Source organism: Garra rufa, chromosome 17 (assembly GCF_049309525.1).
Source record: "Garra rufa chromosome 17, GarRuf1.0, whole genome shotgun sequence".
In the NCBI taxonomy this organism is placed as follows: domain Eukaryota; kingdom Metazoa; phylum Chordata; class Actinopteri; order Cypriniformes; family Cyprinidae; genus Garra; species Garra rufa.
Genome location: NC_133377.1, coordinates 43581522 through 43604460, shown reverse-complemented (window position 1 = coordinate 43604460; position 22939 = coordinate 43581522). Strand labels below are relative to the sequence as shown.

The 22939-nt window shown below is 35.2% G+C and overlaps 1 protein-coding gene and 1 long non-coding RNA gene across 3 annotated transcripts in view; both read left to right on the top strand.

Annotated features, from left to right (window-relative positions):
• The first annotated feature begins 12221 nt into the window (after nt 1-12221).
• LOC141289185 (sodium-dependent neutral amino acid transporter B(0)AT1-like) overlaps nt 12222-22939 on the top strand; it is an 88005-nt gene continuing 77287 nt past the window's right edge. For both annotated transcript variants that reach the window (XM_073821287.1, XM_073821286.1), the window contains exons 1-2: nt 12222-12455; nt 21699-21839. In XM_073821287.1, the coding sequence (XP_073677388.1) occupies nt 12251-12455; nt 21699-21839 (346 nt within the window). In that variant the 5' untranslated portion in view covers nt 12222-12250. The remainder of the gene's footprint in view (nt 12456-21698; nt 21840-22939) is intronic.
• LOC141290306 (uncharacterized) lies at nt 16618-19539 on the top strand. Its single transcript, XR_012340093.1, has 4 exons — nt 16618-16751; nt 17021-17106; nt 17385-17474; nt 18452-19539. It is a non-coding gene; the product is annotated as an uncharacterized lncRNA (long non-coding RNA).

Below are 22939 nucleotides of genomic sequence, written 5' to 3'. Positions count from 1 at the left end.
AAAGAGAGGAAACCTGACAACATTCCCTCCACTAGCTCTTAGGAGTGGAGGTCTCAAATAGCCCTGCAGTGAGGGGAGACCTGGCTACACTCACGCTTAAAAGTACTGGAAGCGGAGCCTCTGGAGAATGGAGGCTTCATAAACGACTCTGAAAAGAGAGGAAACCTGACAACATTCCATCCACTAGCTCTTTAGGAGTGGAGGTCTCAAAATAACCCTCCAGTGAGGGGAGACCTGGCTACACTCACGCTTGAAAGTACTGAAAGCGGAGCTTCTGGAGAATGGAGGCTTCATAAAAGACTCTCTGAAAGAGAGGAAACCTGACAACATTCCATCCACTAGCTCTTAGGAGTGGAGGTCTCAAATAATCCTGCCGTGAGGGGAGACCTGGCTACACTCACGCCTAGAAGTACTGGAGGCGGAGCCTCTGGAGAACGGAGGCTTCACAGAAGACTCTCTAAAAAGAGAGGAAACCTGACAACGTTCAGTCCACCAGCTCTTAGGAGTGGAGGTCTCACTAGCCCTTCAGTGAGGGGAGACCTGGCTACACTCACGCCCGGAGGAAAAAGCCTATACTCGACACTGGGGGTATTCAGTGAGGCTGCATAGCCTATGCAACCCGAACTACCCGAGTGGAGCTTCTGCTCAGAGGGAATCTACAGAGTGGAGGTCTCATGACCTAACTACACTTGACACTGACGACGGCCTGTGAAGCTGAATAGCCTGTGCAGCAGGCCTGTCTAAGTGGAGATTTCCCGAGGAGTGGAGGCTTCGCCGAAAGGAAGCCTGGCAACACTCTGTGAGTGAGGCTGGCAATGTTCTGCGAGCAGCAGAAGGACTCTAAGAGTGGAGGTCCCAAGACCTACTACACTTCAACACTGCAGGCGTTCATCGAAGCTGAACAGCCTAAACGACAGTACTGCCTGAGTGGAGTCTGGAGAGTGGAGGCTTTCTAAAGAGGGAGCCTTACACACCTCCGTGCTTAGCAAGGAAGAACTCTGAGAGTGGAGGTCTCATGACCTAACTACACTCTAGCCTTGAAGGTCATCCGCGAGGCTGACTAGCCTGTGCGACAGAAATACCTTCATTTTGGAGCTCTCCTGGAGAGTGAGGCCTGAGGAGGCCCGACACTCGATCCTGCTAGCAGCGCTATCTGAATTGGAGCTGGAAAACTAAAAGGTTTTTGAGAAAAACCAGCTCAGAGAATGGACACGGAGGAACCCTGCGTGGTCCATGGGAGAAAGGAACCTGCCTTTACGGGAGGGACCTTACCATGAGTATGGATTTTAGTGAAGTGCCTGAACAGTGCACTTACCACTCACGTGGATTTTAGAGAATGCCCAAAGACTTCGCGTGAGCAAACACCACAAATGTGGTTTTGAGTAGGTGTCCTGAGCATAGCGAGGATCACCAGATTTGCAGTCTCTAGGCGATAGCGGAGCCTGAAAGCGGAGCTTCTGGAGAGGGGAGGCTTCAGCAGAAAGACTCTCTAAGCGAGAGGAGGCCTACGACGCTCTCCCTAGGAAACTCTTCAGAGTGGAGGCCTCAGGTAAAACCCTCTAGGCGAGGGGAGGCCTGACTACACTCGACGCTCAAGAAAGGCAGATACTCACAGTCAGAGCCAATAATGAAAAATTCTCATTTATCATCTAGCTCTGTGTAGTGGAGGCTCCGAGACTACATCTCCAAGGAGAGAAGCCTACAACACTAGTTTTTGGTGAGTGGAAGACTGCACTCCCCCAAAAAATAGTCAGCGAGGCACTCATGGGCCTGCCAGCTGCTATAACTGTGAGAGTGAAGGTCTCAGTACTGTTGGCTGTGACAGAGGGAGACCTATTACACTGTGCTATCACTTAGCTTGTATTAACCCGGGTGATAGCAGAACCCGGAAGCGGAGCTTTCAGTGAGGGAGGCTTTAGGCTCTCGAACATAATAAGCCTGACGACGCTCAACTGAGGAAGCTCTATCGAGTGGAGGCCTTGGAATACACGCCCTCTCATAGAAGGGAGGCCTACTTTGTTTTACACTCAACGCTTGTAGTGACAGGTCCACGGAAAGAGTTCACAAGCTGCCTTAACCTTGTGTTCTCCCGGCCTGTATTTCTGGGAAGTGGAGGCTTAACAGAAACACCTCACGTAGAGGGAGCCTAGCAACACTCGACCCAGTAAAAAGCTCTCATGAATGGAGGTCTAAAAATGACCTGCCACATTCAGCGCTAAGAAGTATTATCTTTATGTCTCTCTTCACAGAGGACTTCGCAGAGAGGAGGCCTCCTAGGCCTGCTACACTCAATTCTACTTCAAAGCGGGGCTTTTTAAAGAGAGCGGAGGCTCCAGTAAAACACCTCTCTCTCAGAGAGGGAGCCTTGACAACGCTCTATTCACCCTAGCACACAAACTCCCAAGAGTGGAGGTCTCACATATGTGTATATGAAAATACACAGGGAAGGTACCTGACCACACTCATGCAAAAAGAGTATTACTCTTAGCAGGGTTTGAGTGAGCGGAGGCTTCGGCAGAGCGATACTCCGCCTGAAGCAGCTTGACAACGCTCAAGAGGGTTATTCTCGTATGTATATGTATGTTGGATCATGTCTATACCAAGCTCACTCTAGCGGAGGTTTCAAAACCTGACAACGCTTAACCCACGAGGGGGTTTCTACGAGTGGAGGTCTCTACACACTGTTTTCTTTTATAAAACGAGGGGAGACCTGGCTACACTCGGCACTTGGTGGCAGTAGAACTCGAGAGGAGCTCGAAACTGCAATAGTAAACACCCAAGTGGAGCTGGTAGACAAAAGAAAACATACACATACACGCTTGAATATTTTATTAAAGTGTCTTTACTGTTCACATACCGGGCCAACAGATGGAGCCTAGGTCTCATCGTTGGCCCAGCCCCGGAGTCAAGGGGAAAAGGAAGGGGCAGGTAGCCCCAAACTGGCGACCTGGCCTCGTCTCTGGCCCTTGGGCCAGGACGGGCCTGGTTTCCCCCCCGGTGTTTAGGTGGAGGCGTGGACCGGCAAGGGATGCAAACCCCCGGGGCTCGGTCCAGATCTTTCAGCAGATCAGCCTGGTGCGCCTCTGCAACACTGCCATCGTGTGCAGAGGAGCACCGGCCACTGCCGCATATGCTTTGGAGCCTTCAGGGTCGATGTCCCTCGCTCTGAGAGATAGTTCGCAACCGTCAGCGAGAGACATCGTCACATATCCGCGCCCGTGCATTCCCTCGACATCAGCATGATTCACATGCCGATGCCTGTGAATGCGGGCTGAATATGGCCTGTCCCATTCCCTCTCGATCTCTTAAGCAGATCAGGAAGGAATGGGAGGCTCACAGGAGTTGGCTTTGTCATGGCCCGGAAGAAGCCGCTCGTCTAGTCTGCCGAGAGCGGCCTCTTCCCTCGAGGGCTTCCACTGTAGATACAAGCGGGCAGCCACGCGGTCCATAACAGACATCAACTCTTCATATGCGGGGCAGAGAGGCTGCATGGGCTCAAACGAGCTCATATTTGTTCCATTTCAACCTCCTGCTCGCCCTGGCTTGAAGCCAAAAGAGCACTTGCTGCAGAACCGGAGGATGTGAGAGACAACACATCATCCGCTAGCAGCGCATTCTCGTCTCCGGCTGACGTGCGCAAGCGATTAAACGCTCTCTCAAACTCGTCAGCCAGCTCCACCCGTGAGCCCCGCAATCTCGGCCGCCGAGCAGCCTCAGCTGTGGCGGGACCGGAGCAGCGTGGGGCAGATGGATGGCCCGATTCCCTCGAGAAAAGGGCCAGACGAGAATGGAGTTTCTTCAAAGTGAAACTCTCACAATGAACGCGCTCCGCTCTTCTAGAGCCGAGCGCGCGTGCTCTTACACCTAAACACACCAAACAAAAGGTCGTGTGCGTCATCAAGTGTCAGATTCCTCTGACACGGATCCGCACACTTCCTAAACAGTTTTCTTTCTCTAGGCATCGCTGTACTCACTCGTTTAGAACAGAGGACTCTGAAGACAAAAAGATGGTGATGTGCTCTCAGGCACCTGCTTTTATACTAGCAGGCGCCTGGTGATGATGTCATAGGCTGGCGCCGGCCAGTGTCAAGTTCATTGTCGTTGTTCTATACATTTGTTTCAGAACCGGTCATGCTGAAGGCAGTTCCCATAGTGTCCACCAGGACGCAGCGTAGAGTTCCCTCCGGAAGGGAACTAATATTTCTTTCTTCTCAAAATGACTTCTCGTAATAACGAGATGCTATAACATGGAAACAACGTCTTTTTCTTGTAAAATTACATCTTTTCTTGTAATAACGAGATGTTGTTAAAACATCTTTTTCTTTTCAAAGCAACTTTTTCTCGTAATAACGAGATTTTATGTTGTTAAAACAACATCTTTTCCCATTAAAACACTAACTTTTCTCATAGTAACGAGATATGTTGTTAAAAAATAACAAAAAAAATTTCTTCTCAAAATGACTTCTCGTAATAACGAGATGTTATACCATTAAAACAACATCTTTTTCCCCTAAAATGACATCTTTTCCCATAATAACGAAATGTTAAACCATTAAAATGACATATTTTCTCATAATAACGAGATTTTATGTTGTTAAAACAATATCTTTTCCCATTAAAACAGTAACTTTTCTCATAATAACGTTATGTTGTTAAAAAACAATTTTTTCCCGTAAAATGACTTTTCTCGTAATAACAAAATGTTATACCAGTAAAATGGCATCTTTTTCCCATAAAACGACATATTTTCTATTAATAACGAGATTATGTTGTTAAAACAATATCTTCTCCTAATAATACAGTAACTTTTCTCATAATAACGTCATGTTGTTAAAAAAAAAAAATTTTTCCCGTAAAATGACTTTTCTCGTAATAACAAAATGTTATACCAGTAAAATCTTTTTCCCATAAAACGACATCTTTTCTCATAATAACGAGATTTTATGTTGTTAAAACAATATCTTCTCCTAATAATACAGTAACTTTTCTCACAATAACGAAAAATGACTTTTCTCGTAATAGCAAAATGTTATACCATTAAAACGACATCCTTTTCTCGTAAAATGACATCTTTTCTCGTAATAACGAGATGCCATTAAAATATCTTTCTCTTTTCAAAGCGACATTTTTTCTCATAATAACGTGATTTTTTTGTAAAAAAAACATCTTTTCCAATCAAAACAGTATCTTTTCTTGTAAGAACGAGATATGTCGTTAAAAAACAAACATTGTTTCTTCTCAAAACGACTTTTCTCGTAATAACGAATGCTGTCATTTTAACATCATATTCTCCCATAATAAAGAGCTGTATCATTAAAAACATCTTTTTCTTTTCAAAACATTTTTTCCAGTTCCATAACTATACATAGCTAATAATTACTTATTTAACTATAATATATCAAAAATATTGCAAAATACACAGAAAAACGTGAGTACTGAATCAAAATTCTTATCAAAAGTTTTTGCTTTAAAAACAAGAAAATCATGAGCAAGATTCGTTTTACCTTATTTGTTTAAAAATAAAAAAGACTGATGATATATAAAGTATATATTCAATTCATATATTAAAATGTCTCTAAATGATCATTGTCTCTATGATTTCCTTTTATTTATCTCTCTCTTTCTGCTCATGCAATAAAATGATTACAAACCAACTATGTCAGCATGAAACATGTTAATGAACTTTCAGTTGCTCAGCATCATAAATAAAGGTCTTTTGTGTTATATAAGAGCTGACTGCTTCACAACAGGGTTTATTCAGCGATAATGCTACGCCTCACTTATTTCATGACTTAAACGTGACATTCCTCCTTAGAGAAATGATTAGAACAACAATTAATGTAGTGTCAACCCCAAATGATTGACTATGAAACGTGTTAATCTTATGTAAGATGTTGGGACGAGTCAGCTAGTTGCTGGAGAACATCTTCATCCCGCAGCTGAACTGTTCAAATGCCAATCAATCATTGATCTCATCTCTAATCACAGCGTATCACTGACACTCACGAGCCGCTGTCATTTATTATTTAGCACTCAGGACCTCAGTATCGCAGTATGCAGAATGTGAATGGGTTTATGATGCTATAGGTATCTGTCAGATAAAACACCTTTGACCTGTAAACCCACCCTTGCAAAGTCATTAAACATTAAAGCACAACACTTTCTTTTCTCTCATCCTCATTTTAGCACTAATGCCATTAGCTGCCAGTAAACAGAAATTGATGTGAATCACTGATCTTATCAACAATATGTTTCTCGTAAATATGGCTTCCAATGCTTATCTTGTTAAAAACTTAATTTTCTCATCAAAACATCTTTTCTCATAAGAACAAGATATACTATTAAAACTACACATTTTTCTTGTTAAAACAACACATTTTCTCGTAATAACGAGATATGTCACTAAAACATCTTTTTCTTTTCAAAGCGACATTTTTTCTCGTAATGACGAGATTTTATGTTGTTAAAAAACTAATTTTCTTCTTAAAATGACATGTTTTCACATAATAATGAGATATGTTGTTAAAAAACTAATATTTCTTTCTTCTCAAAATGACTTCTCGTAATAACGAGATGCTATAACATTAAAACATCTTTTTCTCGTAAAATGACATCTTTTCCCATAATAACGAGATGTTATACCATTAAAATGACATCTTTTTCCCGTAAAATGACATATTTTCCCGTAAAAACGAGATGTTATACCATTAAAACAACATCTTTTTCAAGTAAAATTAAAACTTTTCCTGTAAAACGAGATGTTATACCATTAAAACAACATATTTTTTCTAGTAAAATAACATCTTTTCCCATAATAACGCAATGTTATACCATTAAAACAACATCTTTTTCAAGTAAAATTAAATCTTTTCCCGTAATAACGAGATGTTATACATTAAAACATCTTTTTCTCGTAAAATGACATCTTTTCCCATAATAACGAGATGTTATACCATTAAAATGACATCTTTTTCCCGTAAAATGACATATTTTCCCGTAAAAACGAGATGTTATACCATTAAAACAACATCTTTTCCCATAATAACGAGATGTTATACCATTAAAACAACATCTTTTCCCGTAAAAACGAGATGTTATACCATTAAAACATCTTTTTCCCGTAAAATAACATCTTTTCCCATAATAACGAGATGTTATACCATTAAAATGACATCTTTTTCCCGTAAATTGACATCTTTTCTCGTGATAACGAGATGTTATACCATTAAAACAACATCTTTTTCAAGTAAAATTACATCTTTTCCCGTAATAACGAGATGTCATTAAAATATCTTTTTCTTTTCATAGCGACATTTTTTCTCATAAGAAACAAGATTTTTTGTAAAAAGATCTTTCCCAATCAAAACAGTATCTTTTCTTGTAAGAACGAGATATGTCGTTAAAAAAACAAAAAAAATTTCTTCTCAAAACGACTTTTCTCGTAATAACGAGATGTTGTCATCTTTTTCTTTTCAAAACTATATTTTTTCTCGTAATAACAAGATTTTAAGCTGTTAAAATGCCATCTTTCTCATTAAAACATATTTTCCCATCAAAACAACATCTTTTCTCTAATAACGAGAAATGTAATTTAACATTTTCTTGTAATTACGAAATGTTATCTCAATAAAATGGCATCTCGTAATAACAACTCAATCTTATCTCATTAAAACAACATCTTTTCTCGTTACAATTACATATTTTCTTTTAACAATGACATGTCGTTAAAACATCTTTATCCCGTCAAAACAATATCTTTATTGATAATAACGAGATGTGTCATATTAACAACATTTTCTTCTTATAACGAGATGTTATACTGTTAAAAGTACATATTTTTCTTGTCTTTTTTTCTCGTAATAAGATTTTATGCTGTTTAAAATGACATTTTTTTCTCATTAAAATATCATCTCTCATTATAAAATGGCATCTCTTAATAATGCGGTCTGGTCTTATTAAAACAACATCTTTTCTCATCATAAGATGCTGTTAAAACATTTTCCTCTTCAAAACTTCTTTTCTCATAATAACGAGATAAACCATTAAAACAACATAAGTGAGTACACCCCTTACATTTAAGTAACCATTTTAGTATATCTTCTCAAGGGATGATAATATAGAAATGAAACTTGGATATATTTATGTAGTCAATGTGCAGCTTGTATAGCAGTATAGATTTGCTGTCCTCAAACTCAACATACAGCTATTATTGTCAACACTGTAAAAAATGACAGTGAATTTAACGGTAAAAAAAAAACAGTAAAAATGCTACGGTAAAAACCTGTGATATGGTTAACGGTGAGTTCCCCTTCTATATACGGTGAAAAACTGTGTTGGACATTGCATTTAATTTTACGGTAGTATACCGTTTTTGGAAGTGAAAAAGAACGTAAAATTTACAGTGAATAACCGTAAATTGACATTCCCAGAATTCCCTGTATTTCATTTTTTTATTTGATGGTTTTTTTATGAAATAACTTCATCTTAGTTTTTTTCTTGGCAGTTTTGTACATTAGGGTTGTATGTTACATCTAATGTTGTTAAATTAATGTTTTTTGTATTATTTCAGTTTTATGTGTGTTACCATGATGGTGTTTAGTGTTTGTGTGAATAACACTGTGCAACTTCTATATACCTTATTATTTAAAACCTCCGTGCAATGGGCTTTGGTTCATCATGTGATGTTGTCATCATCACCTGCTTTTGGTGGTTGTCATTGTATTACAAAGGTACAAAACAGATTTCAGTGCTTCGAAAAGTTGGTACATTAACATTACATGAGTTACGGTTTTTAGTATGAAATTACGGTATTTACCTGTAAATTTAAGTGAAAACCTTAAAATGTAAAACATTGCTACCGTATTTTTTATGGTAAAATTCTGGCAACCACAGCTGCCAGTTTTTTACCGTAAATTTTACAGATTTTTTTTTTTTTTACAGTGTAGCTGGCAACAAAAGTGAGTACACCCTAAGTGAACTTGTCCAAAGTGTCAATATATTGTGTTAGCACCATTATTATCCGGCACTGTCTTAATCATCCTGGGCATGGAATTGACCAGAGCTGCAGGTTGTTGCTGGGATCCTTTTCCACTCCTCTATAATGACCTCACGGAGCTGCTGGACGTTAGACACATGGTGCTTCTCCACCTTACTCTTGAGGATGCCCCACACGTGCTTAATAGGGTTCAGGTCTGGAGACATACTTGGCCCTACCATCACCTTCACCTTCAGCTTCCCCAGCAAGGCAGTTGTCATCTTGGTGGTGTGTTTGGGGTCGTTATCATGTTGGAAAAATACCGTTCCGCCTAATTTCTGGAGGGTAGGCATCATGTTCTGCTTCAGAATGTACAGTACATAATGGTATCCATGTTTCCCTCAATGATCAGCAGCTCCCCAGAACCAGCAGCACTCATGCAGCCCCAGACCATGATGCTACCACCACCATGCTTGACTGTAGGCAAGACACAACTTTTTTGGCACTCCTCACCAGGGCATCGCCACACATGCTGGACACCATCTGAGCCAAACAAGTTTATCTTATAGTCTCATCAGACCACAGGACATGGTTCCAGTAATTCATGCTCTTGGATTGGTTGTCTTCAGGAAGCCGTTTTGCAGAATTTCTTGTGAGCCAGCTTTAGAAGAGGCTTCCTTCTGGGACAACGCCTATTCAAACCAACTTGTTGCAGTGTGCGGCATATGGTCTGAGCACTGACAAGCTGACCTTCTACTCCTGCAACCTTTAATGCAATGCTGGAGCACTCATGCATCTGTTTTTTAAAACCAGGTTCTGCACCTGATGCACAGAACGAGTGCTCAACTTTGTTGATCGACCCTTGCAAGCCCTGTTCTGAATGAAACCCATTCTGGAAAACCTCTGTATGACCCTGACCACTGTAGTGTAACTCGGTTTCAGGGTGTTACTGAACCTCTAATAGCCTTGGCCATCTTTGAGAAGAGCAACAATTCTAATTCTCAAATCCTCAGAGAATTCTTTGCCATGAGATGCCATGTTGAACATCCAGTGGTCAGTATGAGAGAATTGTACTTAAAGCAGCTTATTTTAACTGCTCCAATACAAGATATACAACTTTGTATGAACCTGTCAAGCATACACAAACATAAACATGATAAATAGGACATGTGGCTTTGCATGTTTAAACAACATACTGCTTTTATCACTTAGGGTGTACTCACTTTTGTTGCCAGCTATTTTGACAATGATGGCTGTATGTTGAGTTATTTTCAGAGGACAGTAAATCTATACTGCTATACAAGCTGCACATTGACTACTCTAAAATTTTTCCAAGTTTCATTTCTATAGTATTGTTCCTTGAGAATATATACTAAAATGGTTGCTGAAATGTGAGGGGTGTACTCACTTTTTCCTGAAATACTGTATTTTTCTTGTTAAAATTACCTATTTTCTCATAATATGTGACCCTGGACCACAAAACCAGTCTTAAGTCGCTGGGATATATTTGTAGTAATAGCCAAAAATACATTGTATGGGTCAAAATTATTGATTTTTCTTTTATGCCAAAAATCATCAGAAAATTAAGTAAAGATCATGTTCCATGAAGATTTTTTGTAAAATTCCTACTGTAAATATATCAAAATGTAATTTTTGATTAGTAATATGCATTGTTAAGAGCTCAATTTGGACAACTTTAAAGGTGATTTTCTCAGTATTTTGATTTTTTTGCACCCTCAGATTCCAGATATTCCAATAGTTATATCTCAGCCAAATATTGTCCTATCCTAACAAAACATATATCAATAGAAAACTTATTTATTGAGCTTTCATATGATGTAAATATCTCAATTTTGTAAAATTTAACCTTATGTGGTCCAGGGTCACATATAGAGATGTTGTCATTTTAACAATTTATTCTCTAGTAATAATCAGATGTATCGTTAAAACAACCTTTTCTTTTCAAAACATAATTTTTTCTCATAATAACGAGATTTTATGCTGTTAAAACAACGTCTTTCTCATTAAAACAACATCTTTTCCCATCAAAGCAGTATCGTTTCTCATAATAACAAGATGTTATGCCATTAAAACTACAACTTTTTCTCGTTAAAACTACATCTTTAATTTTCTTGTAATGAGAAAATTCTGCTTTCCATACTGACAATCATTAAGGTTTTTAAGAATGTACTCAATTTGTGTAATAGTTTAAATGATATTTTATTTTATATTTGCATTTTTTTTTTAGTTTTAGTTAAAGTTTTAATAATTTTGTAGGTTTGGCCATTTTTATTACTTAAAAACAAAATTAGTTAATGATAATAAATTGACATTAATTTCATGACATTATATATATATATATATATATATATATATATATATATATATATATATATATATATATATATATATATATATATATATTAACAACTGTTAAAAACAATAATGAAAACCATCCCGTTCAGACATGTTTAAAAGAAAAAGTAAAAAACGAATGCTTACAGTTGCCAAAAAAATGATATATATATGATATAATAAAACATTAACGATATTATTAACACACCAGTCAGATATCTGCAATAGGTCTAACATTTGTACATCTATAAATCTTATAACTCTTTAACCTGCATCAATAAATGTTATAAAATTGTTATGTAATGATACCTAATGCAGTAGCATTAACACAGTAACAGTTTTGGGTAGGTGCAATGTTTTAAAGCTGCATGTGTTTGATCAAAAATACTGTAAAAATGTAAAATATTATTACTATTTTAAAATAATAGTTTTCTATGTGAATATCTATTCAAATATAATTTATTCCTGCAATCGAATCTGCATTTTTAAGATTCACATAACTGCAGTCTTCAGTGTCACATGATCATTAGTAATCATTCTTATATACTGATTTGCTGTTGAAGAAATATTCCTGATTATTATCAATGTTGAAAACAGTTCTGCTGCCCAATATTTTAATGGAAATGCTGATGCATTTTTTTTTTTTTTTTTTTTTTAGGATTGACAGATGAATAGAAAGTTAAGGAACAGCATTTATCTGAAATAGAGTTATGTGACATTCTAAACGTCTTTATTGTCACTTTCATGAATTGAATGTGTCATACTGACTCAAAACTTTTGTGTGTGCGTGAGAGAGCGTGTATATGGGAGGAGATGTCAGTGCTAAAGGTCATCATGTGCATGTATTTATTGACATCTCCGGCCATCACTCCATCTCCACTCTTCTCATCCCTCTCTGTGACCAAACCAATCCTAGCAGACATGAAGCTGAAGCTGAAGCTCCCGAACCCGGGTCTGGATGACCGGATCCCGTCTCACGCAGAGCTGGAGAAGCTGGAGGTGGAGGAGGCTGGAGAGCGGCCGCAGTGGGACAACAAAACCCAATATATGCTGACCTGTGTGGGCTTCTGCGTGGGGCTGGGGAACGTCTGGAGGTTCCCATACCTCTGCCAGAGCCACGGAGGAGGTGAGGCTGAAATAAAACACAACAAAGTCACACTCACAACATCAGACCAAGAACCTGCATCTGCAGAATCTTTCGCATTTTATGCATTTGAAGTGCATCTAAAATGTTCATGCATTTGGAAAAGAAATGTATAATTTCTGCACTCAAAATTTATGCCAATACAAAATGCATTTATTCAATCTGTTTAGAATCTTCATAAATCTGTTCATTGCAAAAATAAATTATTTATTCAGTTCTAAACGGTTAAGGGGAGACTTTGACAAGTTTGAGATTTTGGGCATTTTAGTGTTTATCAGACTAGTGGAAAGAAAACATTCAAAAGACACAGTTAAGTGTGTCTTTTATAGCACTTGATCTATTTTTGTCAATGTATTTCAATTAAAATACAGATTTTTAAAGGCTGTGAGTTTTGTCTCCTACACTGCTCCATAAATCTCCTCTTCAGTGGCACTTACACACACCAAACTTTATAGTTTTATTCCTGTCTATATTCTGAAGGTTTTTACAGAGGGATTTGTTCATAAAAAATTTGCTTGATTTTATACATTTTACTCCACAAAAAATTGTAAAAAATATTGTTTTTTAACTGTTCTAATTTTTTTTCTGAATTATGGAGTGACAATATGAGATGCCCAAAATCCCCTCTGTAAAAACATTTGACTCCTTATATGTCAAAATAAATAAATAAATGTTTACAAGAATTTTGAAACTGACTTCATCCAGTGTTTAGATTTTTGTACTAGAAATGCATGCAAATTAGCACATATTTTATTAAATAGTGCCTTATTTGCACACTTAAAACTAACATTTTAGAAAACTTTTAATACAAAAAACGTTAGCAATTATCAATGTAATCTATCAGCTAGGTAAGTAAGATTATAACTATTAGTTATTTTTTTTACCCTATTCACCTGCAGTGTCTCGCCAGTTGTGAAACAATGTTCGATTAGTAAAATTGTATGAGATTGAGGCAAACTGGATTTAATGATGATAAATATACACTGCAGCTCAAAAGTTTGGGATCAGTAAGACTTGTAATGTTTTTAAAATAAGCCTCTTCTGCTCATCAAGGCTGCAATTATTTGATCAAAAATACTGAAAAAACTGTAATATTGCAAAATGTTATTACAATATAAAATTGTGTTTTTTATTTAAATATATTTAAAAAAATAATTTATTCCTGTGATGCATTGCTGAATTTTCATCAGCTGTTATTCCAGTGTTAAGTGTCACATGATCCTTTAGAAATCATTCTAATATGCTGATTTATTATTACAATTATCAATGTTGCCAAAGATTTTAAGTTATAAGTTAAATAGAAAAGTATTTATTCAAAATATTAATCTTTCCCAACAATGTAAATCTATGCTTTCACTTTTGATTAATTTAACACATCCTTGGTGAATAAAAGTATTCATTTCTTAAAAAAAAGAATAAAGATTTACTGACCCCAAACTTTTGAAGAGTAGTGCATATTGTTAGAAAACAGTTTTTATTTGAAATAAAATCAGTTATTTTTAACCTTTTATTGATCAAAGAATCCTGAAATAAAGTATCACAGGTTCCAAAAAATATTAAGCAGCACAACTGTTTTCAACATTGATAATAAATGTAATAAATCAGTACATTAGAATGATTTCTGAAGGATCATGTGATGCTGAATACTGGAGTAATGAGTAATGATGCTGAAAACGTAGCTTTGTATCACATAAATAAATTACATTTTAAAATATATTCACATGGAAAGCAGCTATTTTAAATTGAAATAATATTTCACTTTTTTCTGTATTTTTGATCAATAAATGCAGCCTTGATGAGCAGAAGAAAAGTCTTTAAAAATCATTAAAAATCTTAATTCCAAACATTTGAGCGGCTTATACAGAATTCTGCTTAATTTATGCATCACATTAAGTTTATTAATGTTTCAATTTTTATATGCAATTTAAATACACAAGTCTAAATTTATCAACAGCATTCACTAACTACCCACATGACATCTTTTATAAATGCAACCCAACAAAACCCAACTTCTGTCTATTATGAATATAAAGTGTTTGTGCATCTTAATGTACTATAAATTACATTTGATTTGAAGTATCTATAATATATTGACATTTAGACATTTATAAGCTTCAATGAAGCATGTTATGATTTCGCTAGATTACAAAAGCGGTGCTTTAAAATATTTTATAGGCTTTTATTTGGAGAACAAATTTCGAGGAAAGGAAATACAGTATATCAGTGTGTTAAAAGCATTATTGCCGTCATTTTAAAGATTGAAGATTAAAGTGACATAATTCTGTGTGTTATTTTCATATGCATGTGATACACCCTCAGAAATATCGGTATAAACACCCTCATAAAACCCAAACGGTCTTATAATGGGTTGAAAGCAGCCACCTAAAACGATTATAGTTAAACATTAATTCAACATCAGCAAAGCAACAGATGCTTCCACTATGAATAAAGCCCAGATTTACTATGCTATTAAAACTAGATGGAAGTTTCCATTCAGAAAAGCATCAAATGTCTCTTGTTGTGTCTATTTGCCAGTTTAAAATAGATAGTTCAAATTTAAGTGGTTTTTGTACAGCATATTCATCCAAAAATACCGTATTTTAAATAGTAAGCAGATTCTCTGAAACAGCAGAGAGATTAAATGGACAGCATTTTCTTATTCTTAAGAGAAATAACATTCATCATGTGTCTCCTTTAGCCCTCATATTAAATTTAAATTCCAGGTATATTTTTTATTCTGCAGGTAAAATTGACCCTAACTGGATTTGATACAATTCACACACACAAGAAAAACAACAACTGTGAGCTAAAAAGACATATTGTCCAATTTTCAGGAATTGCTAGTAAATTTGACAAATAATTTCAAAGAAACAGCAAGTAACTGTAATTACATGATTTTTTTGTAAAGTATATTTTGTAGTATTTTCTAGTAAAATGCATTGCAACTTTGAAAAATACAAGTGTCACAAAACTTCAAGAAAAAATATAATAGGTTAGAGTATTTCTGACAACTCCTTATGATGTTTAGAAGAAACATCTGAGATGCCGACAAAACAAAGTAACCGAGAAATCTGAGCTATGAAAGAACAACCTCTGAGCTTTTGCATTTTCCGCAAGAAGTTTCATAAGGATCCTATGTGAAGTGACTGAGCAGTTTCTTTAGAGGAGTGAATGTGCATCAGATGTATACCTCTTGTTCTCCTGAAGCGCCCTTGTGTCCTCTAACTTTCACCTCAGGCTATCATCATGTGGACTTTCAAAGCTTTGGGCTGATAAGGGGCGACATGTAGAGAGCCAAACACTCAGAGAAAGAGGCTGATATTAGCTGACATTACTTTGTTTGCAAAACAGCTGTTGCAGTATGACACTGCAAAATGCTGTAGAAAACAGTTCTGAATGTACACTAGATGTACACTATATAATAATCTGGATAGTAATTAATTTAATATAGCTCTATGGAAAGAAAATCAAATTGATGTTGCAATTTAATGGTTTAAAATGTTGTAGAATACACTGTAACCGATTTTTGTAATTTGAACAGTATTTTACTGTAATATCTACAGTAAGATACTGTAAAATGTATAGACAGTATTTTACTGTAAACTGCAAAGGATTATGGGAAAATATATGATCACTACTGTAATTCTCCACTACTGTAAATCCGTTTACAGTAGTGAACTTGCCCGCGAAAAATTGACCAATGGCAAAGGAGATTTTTTTTTCTCCTGTTGAGAGGAAGTGGCGGTAAAAAGGACAAAAGAGAAATGTTGCATCAATAACTCGACAAAAAGGTTAGTATATTATTTCTGTTTTATGAAAAACTGAACAATTTTAATTTGTTTTCACTTGTTAACAGCAAACTAACAATATTCATGGTGTTTTTCATGTCGGTAGCCTTTTTTTTCTGACTGACGGCCGGGGCCATAACGGTGAAAACATGGACTGGTGAGTAAATTAAGGTGACCTATATTAGTCGAAATAAACTTTATTTAAACTGAGAAACACGTTTGTATATTCGGCTGCCCTTTAATGCAAGTTAGTTCGTCTGACGAGCCCTTACTCAAGCTTAACAGCAAACTGAGGTGAAATACTGAGGTAAAGTGCGTTAAGCAACACCACTGTTTCTGTGGAGATTTTAAACTGTATTTTCAAGCCCTTCTTTTGTTTGTTATTTTCAAGTTTCTGGTCTGGATGTCGTCTGTAACGTCGGAGCGCGGAGGTGTATTTTGGATCTTCTTCTGTGAATGACTGCCATAGTATCGACGATAACATGAACTGGTAAGCTAATAATGTCAGTAAGCCGAAGTTGACAAACTTAACGTTAGTCACAGAGCAGCATAATATCTTTTAAACGCTGCCTCTTTATAGCTAGCAAGGTAATTCTCTTCAAATGATGTTTAAGTAAGAAATGTGTGTATGAATGTCGTATGTAACTTTATAGACGGTCCCTTCAGTGACAGACGTGACATAAACAGCGCGCTAACATGAAACACTGAGGTAAAACTGAACACCGCGGTTAACTGCATCTTTTGTGTTTTATTTTCAAGTTTGTGGTCTCGTGGTCATGTCGCCTGCATCGGAGGTGTATTAGAGTCTTTTCTGGTGATTGCCGTCGTCGCGGTGCAAACAACAGGTGAGCTTCCCCTTTCATCAATTTAACTAAGTTAATGTTAACGTTACTAAATTAGCCAAATTAGCCACAGGCTGCTGTTCTCCACTGACTTGCAGAACAGGTTAACTTTTTAAAGAGAGTAACGAGCTAGCAATATATGAATATTGCAAGTTTTGCTAATAAATATGATAAATGCTTATTTTATTAAAAATGTAAATTTTATTACTGTACAGTAGTTGTCTTTTCTGATCATAAACTATAGTAACACTAAAAGGGTGTTGTGACACTGTCTGTTACAGGAGATTTCTCCAAGCACTAACTGGATGCTGACCATCAGATGCAGAATCATCATACAGCCAGCTGTCCATTTTACAGACATGCAGAATCAGGTAACCCAAAACACATTTTGTTTTACATTGCATTTACATTCATGCATTTTTCAGATGCTTTTATCCTAAGCAAGTTATATTGTATTTATATTGTTATTTATTGTATTTCGTAAGGTATTCATTTCCTGGGGGGTGTTCCATAAAACAAGTTTACCAAATAAGTCAGGCTTATTTCAGTTAGTCTGACTTATTTTGTGCCAAATCAAGTGACAATAAGTCAGACTAACTGAAATAAGCCTGGCTTATTTGGTAAACTTGTTTTATGGAACACCCCCCTGGGAATGTTTTTTATTACCATGTCTTGTCACATCAAGATTGAGTTTGCATGCGCATTAAAATTATTTCTATTAAACCAGCATTTAAACAGCAAAATGCAGCTGCTTCAGGTGTCTTTACCTTACTGTAACCTTTAAATTCATAATAGCAATCTTACCATCTGTCAAATTTAGATTATTGTTACTGTAAAGCAACAAATAGAGATTTTTTTAATCGTAGTAGGCTTATTATATGCACAGACTTTCTAGGAAACACACGTTTAGAATGTTTATATGAACAGATTAGTTAGCATTTAGCATGGTCTGTGGCAGACTTTACTAAGTGTCAGGGCAACAAAATTAGATAAACAAGAATGTAATATTAAGTCATTTAAATCATGAAGAAAATATTGTCTTTGTGCTCCATTTAGTAAAAACGGTTTTAAACAAAGCCATGTCTTGCGTCTCTGCACACAGCAGTGTTTAATTACTGAATGAATTTACCTTTTTTAAACACCTTGAATCAGTGATTCACTGGCCCATTCATAAAATTCTTTATAAAAAATTTCAATAAAAAGTTTCTTCAGTTTTTTTTCTTACTACAGCGTTCATATGTAGTATATAATAAAAATAAAAAAATGCATACAGCATCAAGTTCGACAGTTGAGGCAAATTCTATAAACACTGCTTTAAAAAAATCTTTTTTTTTTCTTGTGCTTGCAGGTTCGTTCAGACAGTCAATCTTTGTGGCAGCAAATGCATTGACAGTCACAGATCAGATGGACTTCTGGAAAGAGGGTGCAAACAACAAGCATCAGCCTGAATTCCATTCTGCTGTTTCTCATCAGAGAGCTTGTCAACTTTGACTAAAAATTACTAAAATTTTACACAACACAAACTCATTTTTACTGTATGATTTTATTTTATTTACACTACCAGACAAAGCTTTTGAACAGTAAGATTTTAAATATTTTTAAAGTAAGTCTCTTCTGCTCACTAAGCCTGCATTTATTTGATCCAAAGTACAGCAAAAACAGTACACTTTTGAGCCGTTTTCTTTTTGAATATATTTTAAAATGTCATTAATTCAAAGCTGAATTTTTAGGATCATTACTGCAGTCACATGATCCTTCAGTAATCATTCTAATTATCTGATTTTCTGCTCAAAAACTATTATTATGATGTTGCTGAGATTAATATAATGCTAAAAACAGTGAAGTAGATTTTTTTCAGGTTTCTTTGATGAATAGAAGGTTCAGATAAACAGCATTTATCTGAAATAGAAATAGTTTGTAACATTATGAATGTCTTTATCATCACTTTTAATCAATTTAAGTCATCCTTGCTAAATAATATCTTTCTATTCATCAAAGAATCCTGAAAAATTTAAAAGTTAAATAAAATATGTTTATCAGCATACTAGAATGATTTCTGAAGGATCATGTGATACTGAAGACGAGTAATGATGCTGAAAATTTAGCTTTGATCAAAGGAATAAATTAAATTGTAAAATATATTCAAATAGCAGTTCATTTATGTAATTTATCACAATTATATTGCTTTTGCTGTCATTTGGATCAAATTAATGCAGGCTTGGTGTGCAGAAGAGAATTCTTTAAAAAAATCTTAGTGTTCAAAAACTTTTGACTGGTAGTGTACTTACTTATTTTTGCTTTTCAGTATGTGTATGTTTGCCATGATACAAAGTCTCCAGGGGACTGTGGTGATGCCCTTTTTTCTGCTGTATCCTAGAGGTCAACATTTGTAATTTGTACTTTTAAAAAGAAAATGTTCAACAAATAAAAAGAATATTATCAGAACTAATGCTTATGAGTTATTGTGATTTTTATGGGGTTGGGGTGGTAAAAATCTTAAAATACAGTGCTATACGACAATTGGATTGTTTTTACAGGTAAAAAAAGTTTAAAATAAATTAAAATAAACTCTATAGTACTGATACTGTAATTGAAAATACAGTAAAAATACTGTAATTGAAGATACAGTAAAACACTGTAAATGAAATTACAATAAAAATACTGTAAATGAAATTACAGTAAAGGTCTTTTAGTACTGTAAATGCACTTACAGTAATAATACTGTAAACATTTTTACAGTAACTTACTGGCATCCAGCTGCCAGTAAGTTACTGTAAAATTTACAGCAAACTTTTTACAGTGTAGTTTAAGATTAAAGTTTATATAAATTGATGTAAATGAGATATTAACAAATCCTACAGTAAAAACCTTCAGAATACTGATAGAAATAAATCTGCTAAGTTTGGTGTATGTCAGTCCTGCTGAAGTGGAGAAAAAACTCCTTCTGAGAAAACTGCCTTTAAAATGTATTGTAGTTTAAATCAACAGATGCAAACAGAAAAAGTGCAATAATTAAACCAAACAGAAATATATCAACAAACCCCTCAGTAAAAACCTTCAAAATATAGTCAGAAATAAAACTGTAAGTTTTAGTCTATGTAAGTGCTGCTCATGTGGAAAAAAACTTTAAGGTATGAATTGTAATTGAAATTTACAAACGCAAACAAATGAAGTGCAATAACAAAACCAGGCGAATGTTATATGAACAAATCCCTCAAGAAAAACCTTCAAAATACAGATAGAAATAAATCTGCTAAATTTGGTGTATGTCAGTGCTGCTGATGTGGAAAAAAAAAACTTTTTGAAGATATGAATTGTAATTGAAATCTACAGATGCAAATAAATTAAGTGCAATAATAAAATGAGGCAAATGATATATTAACAAACCTCTCAGTAAAAACCTACAGAATATATATATATATATATATATATATATATATATATATATATAAACAAAATAAAACTGTAAGTTTCGGTGCATGCAAGCGCTGCTGAAGTGGAGAAACAAACTCGGTTTGAGAAATTGGCCTTTAAAGATACAGTATATATTGTAATTGTAATCTATAGATGCATATAGATAAAGCGCAATAATAAAACTCTTCAAAATATAGATAGGAAGAAAACTGTAAACTTTAGTAAGTGCTGCTGAAGTCGAGTGGAGAAAAAACAATTTAAAGATGTTTTGTAATTGAAATTCCAAGACGCAAATTTTTGTGCAATAATAAATCCAGGCAAATTATATATTAACAAACCCCTCAGTAAAAACTTTCATAATATAGACAGGAATAAAACTAAGTTTTATTCTATGTAAGTGCTGCTGATGTGGAAAAACTAACTGTTTTTAGTTTGAAATGTAACTGAAATCTACAGACGCAAATAGAAAGTGCAATAATTAAACCAGGTAAATTATATATAACAAACCGCTCAGTAAAAACTTTCAGAATATAGACAGGAATAAACCTGTAAGTTTTGGTGTTTGTGAGTGCTGATAAAGTGGAGAAGGAAACCGCCTTTAACGATGTATTGTAATTGTAATCTATAGATGCAACTAGATGCAAAAATAAAACCAGATGAATGTTATATGAACAAATCCCTCAGTAAAACCCTTCAGAATATAGATAGGAATAAAACTGTAAACTCTGGTGTATGTAAGTGCTGCTGAAGTGGAGAAACAAACTCATTTTGAGGAAATGGCTTTTAAAGATGTATTGTAACTGAAATGTACAGACGCAAAGAGATAAAGTGCAATAATAAAACTAAGCGAATGATGTATGAAGAAACTCTACATTAAAAACCTTCAGAATATAAATATAAATAAAACTGTATGTAAGTGCTGCTGAAGTGCAGGGAAAAAAATCTCCTTTTGAGGAAATGGCTTTTAAATCTACAGATGCAAACAGATGATGCTCTGCAATCATTTTAGCTCTCTATAGTCTTACTATAGGACAAGTGTTCAGTCATTTGTTACTGGTTTTATTCCTCGAGAGGATCTTTAAGAGAAACATTCAAGATGTCAATGTTTCAAAACTGTAATGGTGTGCTGTAAAAATAAGTAAAAAGGAGTTGCTGAAAATAAATGATCTGACCTTTTTCAGGAGCATTCATGATCCCGTTCCTGATTCTCCTGGTTCTGGAGGGAATCCCACTGCTGCATCTGGAGTTTGCCATCGGCCAGAGACTGAGGAAGGGAAGCGTCGGCGTCTGGAGATCCATCAACCCGTATTTAGTCGGCGTCGGTGGGTATTAAGGCAAAACACCACAGCTACTGTAAATAGGGTAAAAAAAAAGGATAAAAATGTTAACTAATACCACCGATACTTTCCCCAGATGATTAATAACAGTACTTTAAGACTATTGTTTTTTACTACAAGTTTTCTAAATAAAAAAAATTGTATATAGTAATTGACGTCTATTGATGCAAATAGAGAAAGTGCAATAATTAAACCAGTGAATGAAATATGAACAAACCCTTCAGTAAAAATCTTCAGAATATAGATAGGCATAAATCTGTAAGTTTTGGTGTTTGTAACTGCTGTTGAAGTGAAGAAACAAACTAATTTTAAGAAAATGGCCTTTGAAGATATATAGTAATTGATGTCTATTGATGCAAATTGAGAAAGTGCAATAATTAAACCAGTGAATGAAATATGAAAAAACCCTTCAGTAAAAATCTTCAGAATATACATAGGCATATATCTGTAAGTTTTGGTGTTTGTAACTGCTGCTGAAGTGAAGAAACAAACTAATTTTAAGAAAATGGCCTTTGAAGATATATATTGAAGTCTATTGACGCAAATAGAAAAAGTGCAATAATAAAACCAGTGAATGAAATATGAACAAACCCTTCAGTAAAAACTTCCAGTATATAGATAGGCATAAATCTGTAAGTTTTGGTGTTTGTAACTGCTGCTGAAGTGAAGAAACAAACTATTTTATGAAAATGGCCTTTGAAGATATATAGTAATTGACGTCTATTGATGCAAATAGAGAAAGTGCAATAATAAAACCAGTGAATGAAATATGAACAAACCCTTCAATAAAAATCTTCAGAATATAGATAGGCATAAATCTGTAAGTTTTGGTGTTTGTTACTGCTGCTGAAGTGAAGAAACAAACTATTTTATGAAAATGGCCTTTGAAGATATATATTGAAGTCTATTGACGCAATTAGAGAAAGTGCAATAATAAAACCAGTAAATGAAATATGAACAAACCACTCAGTAAAAACATTCAGTATATAGATAAGCATGAATCTGTACATTTTGGTGTATTACTGAAGTGAAGAAACAAACTCTCAGCCTTAAGAGATATGTATTGTAATTTGAAAACTATAGAC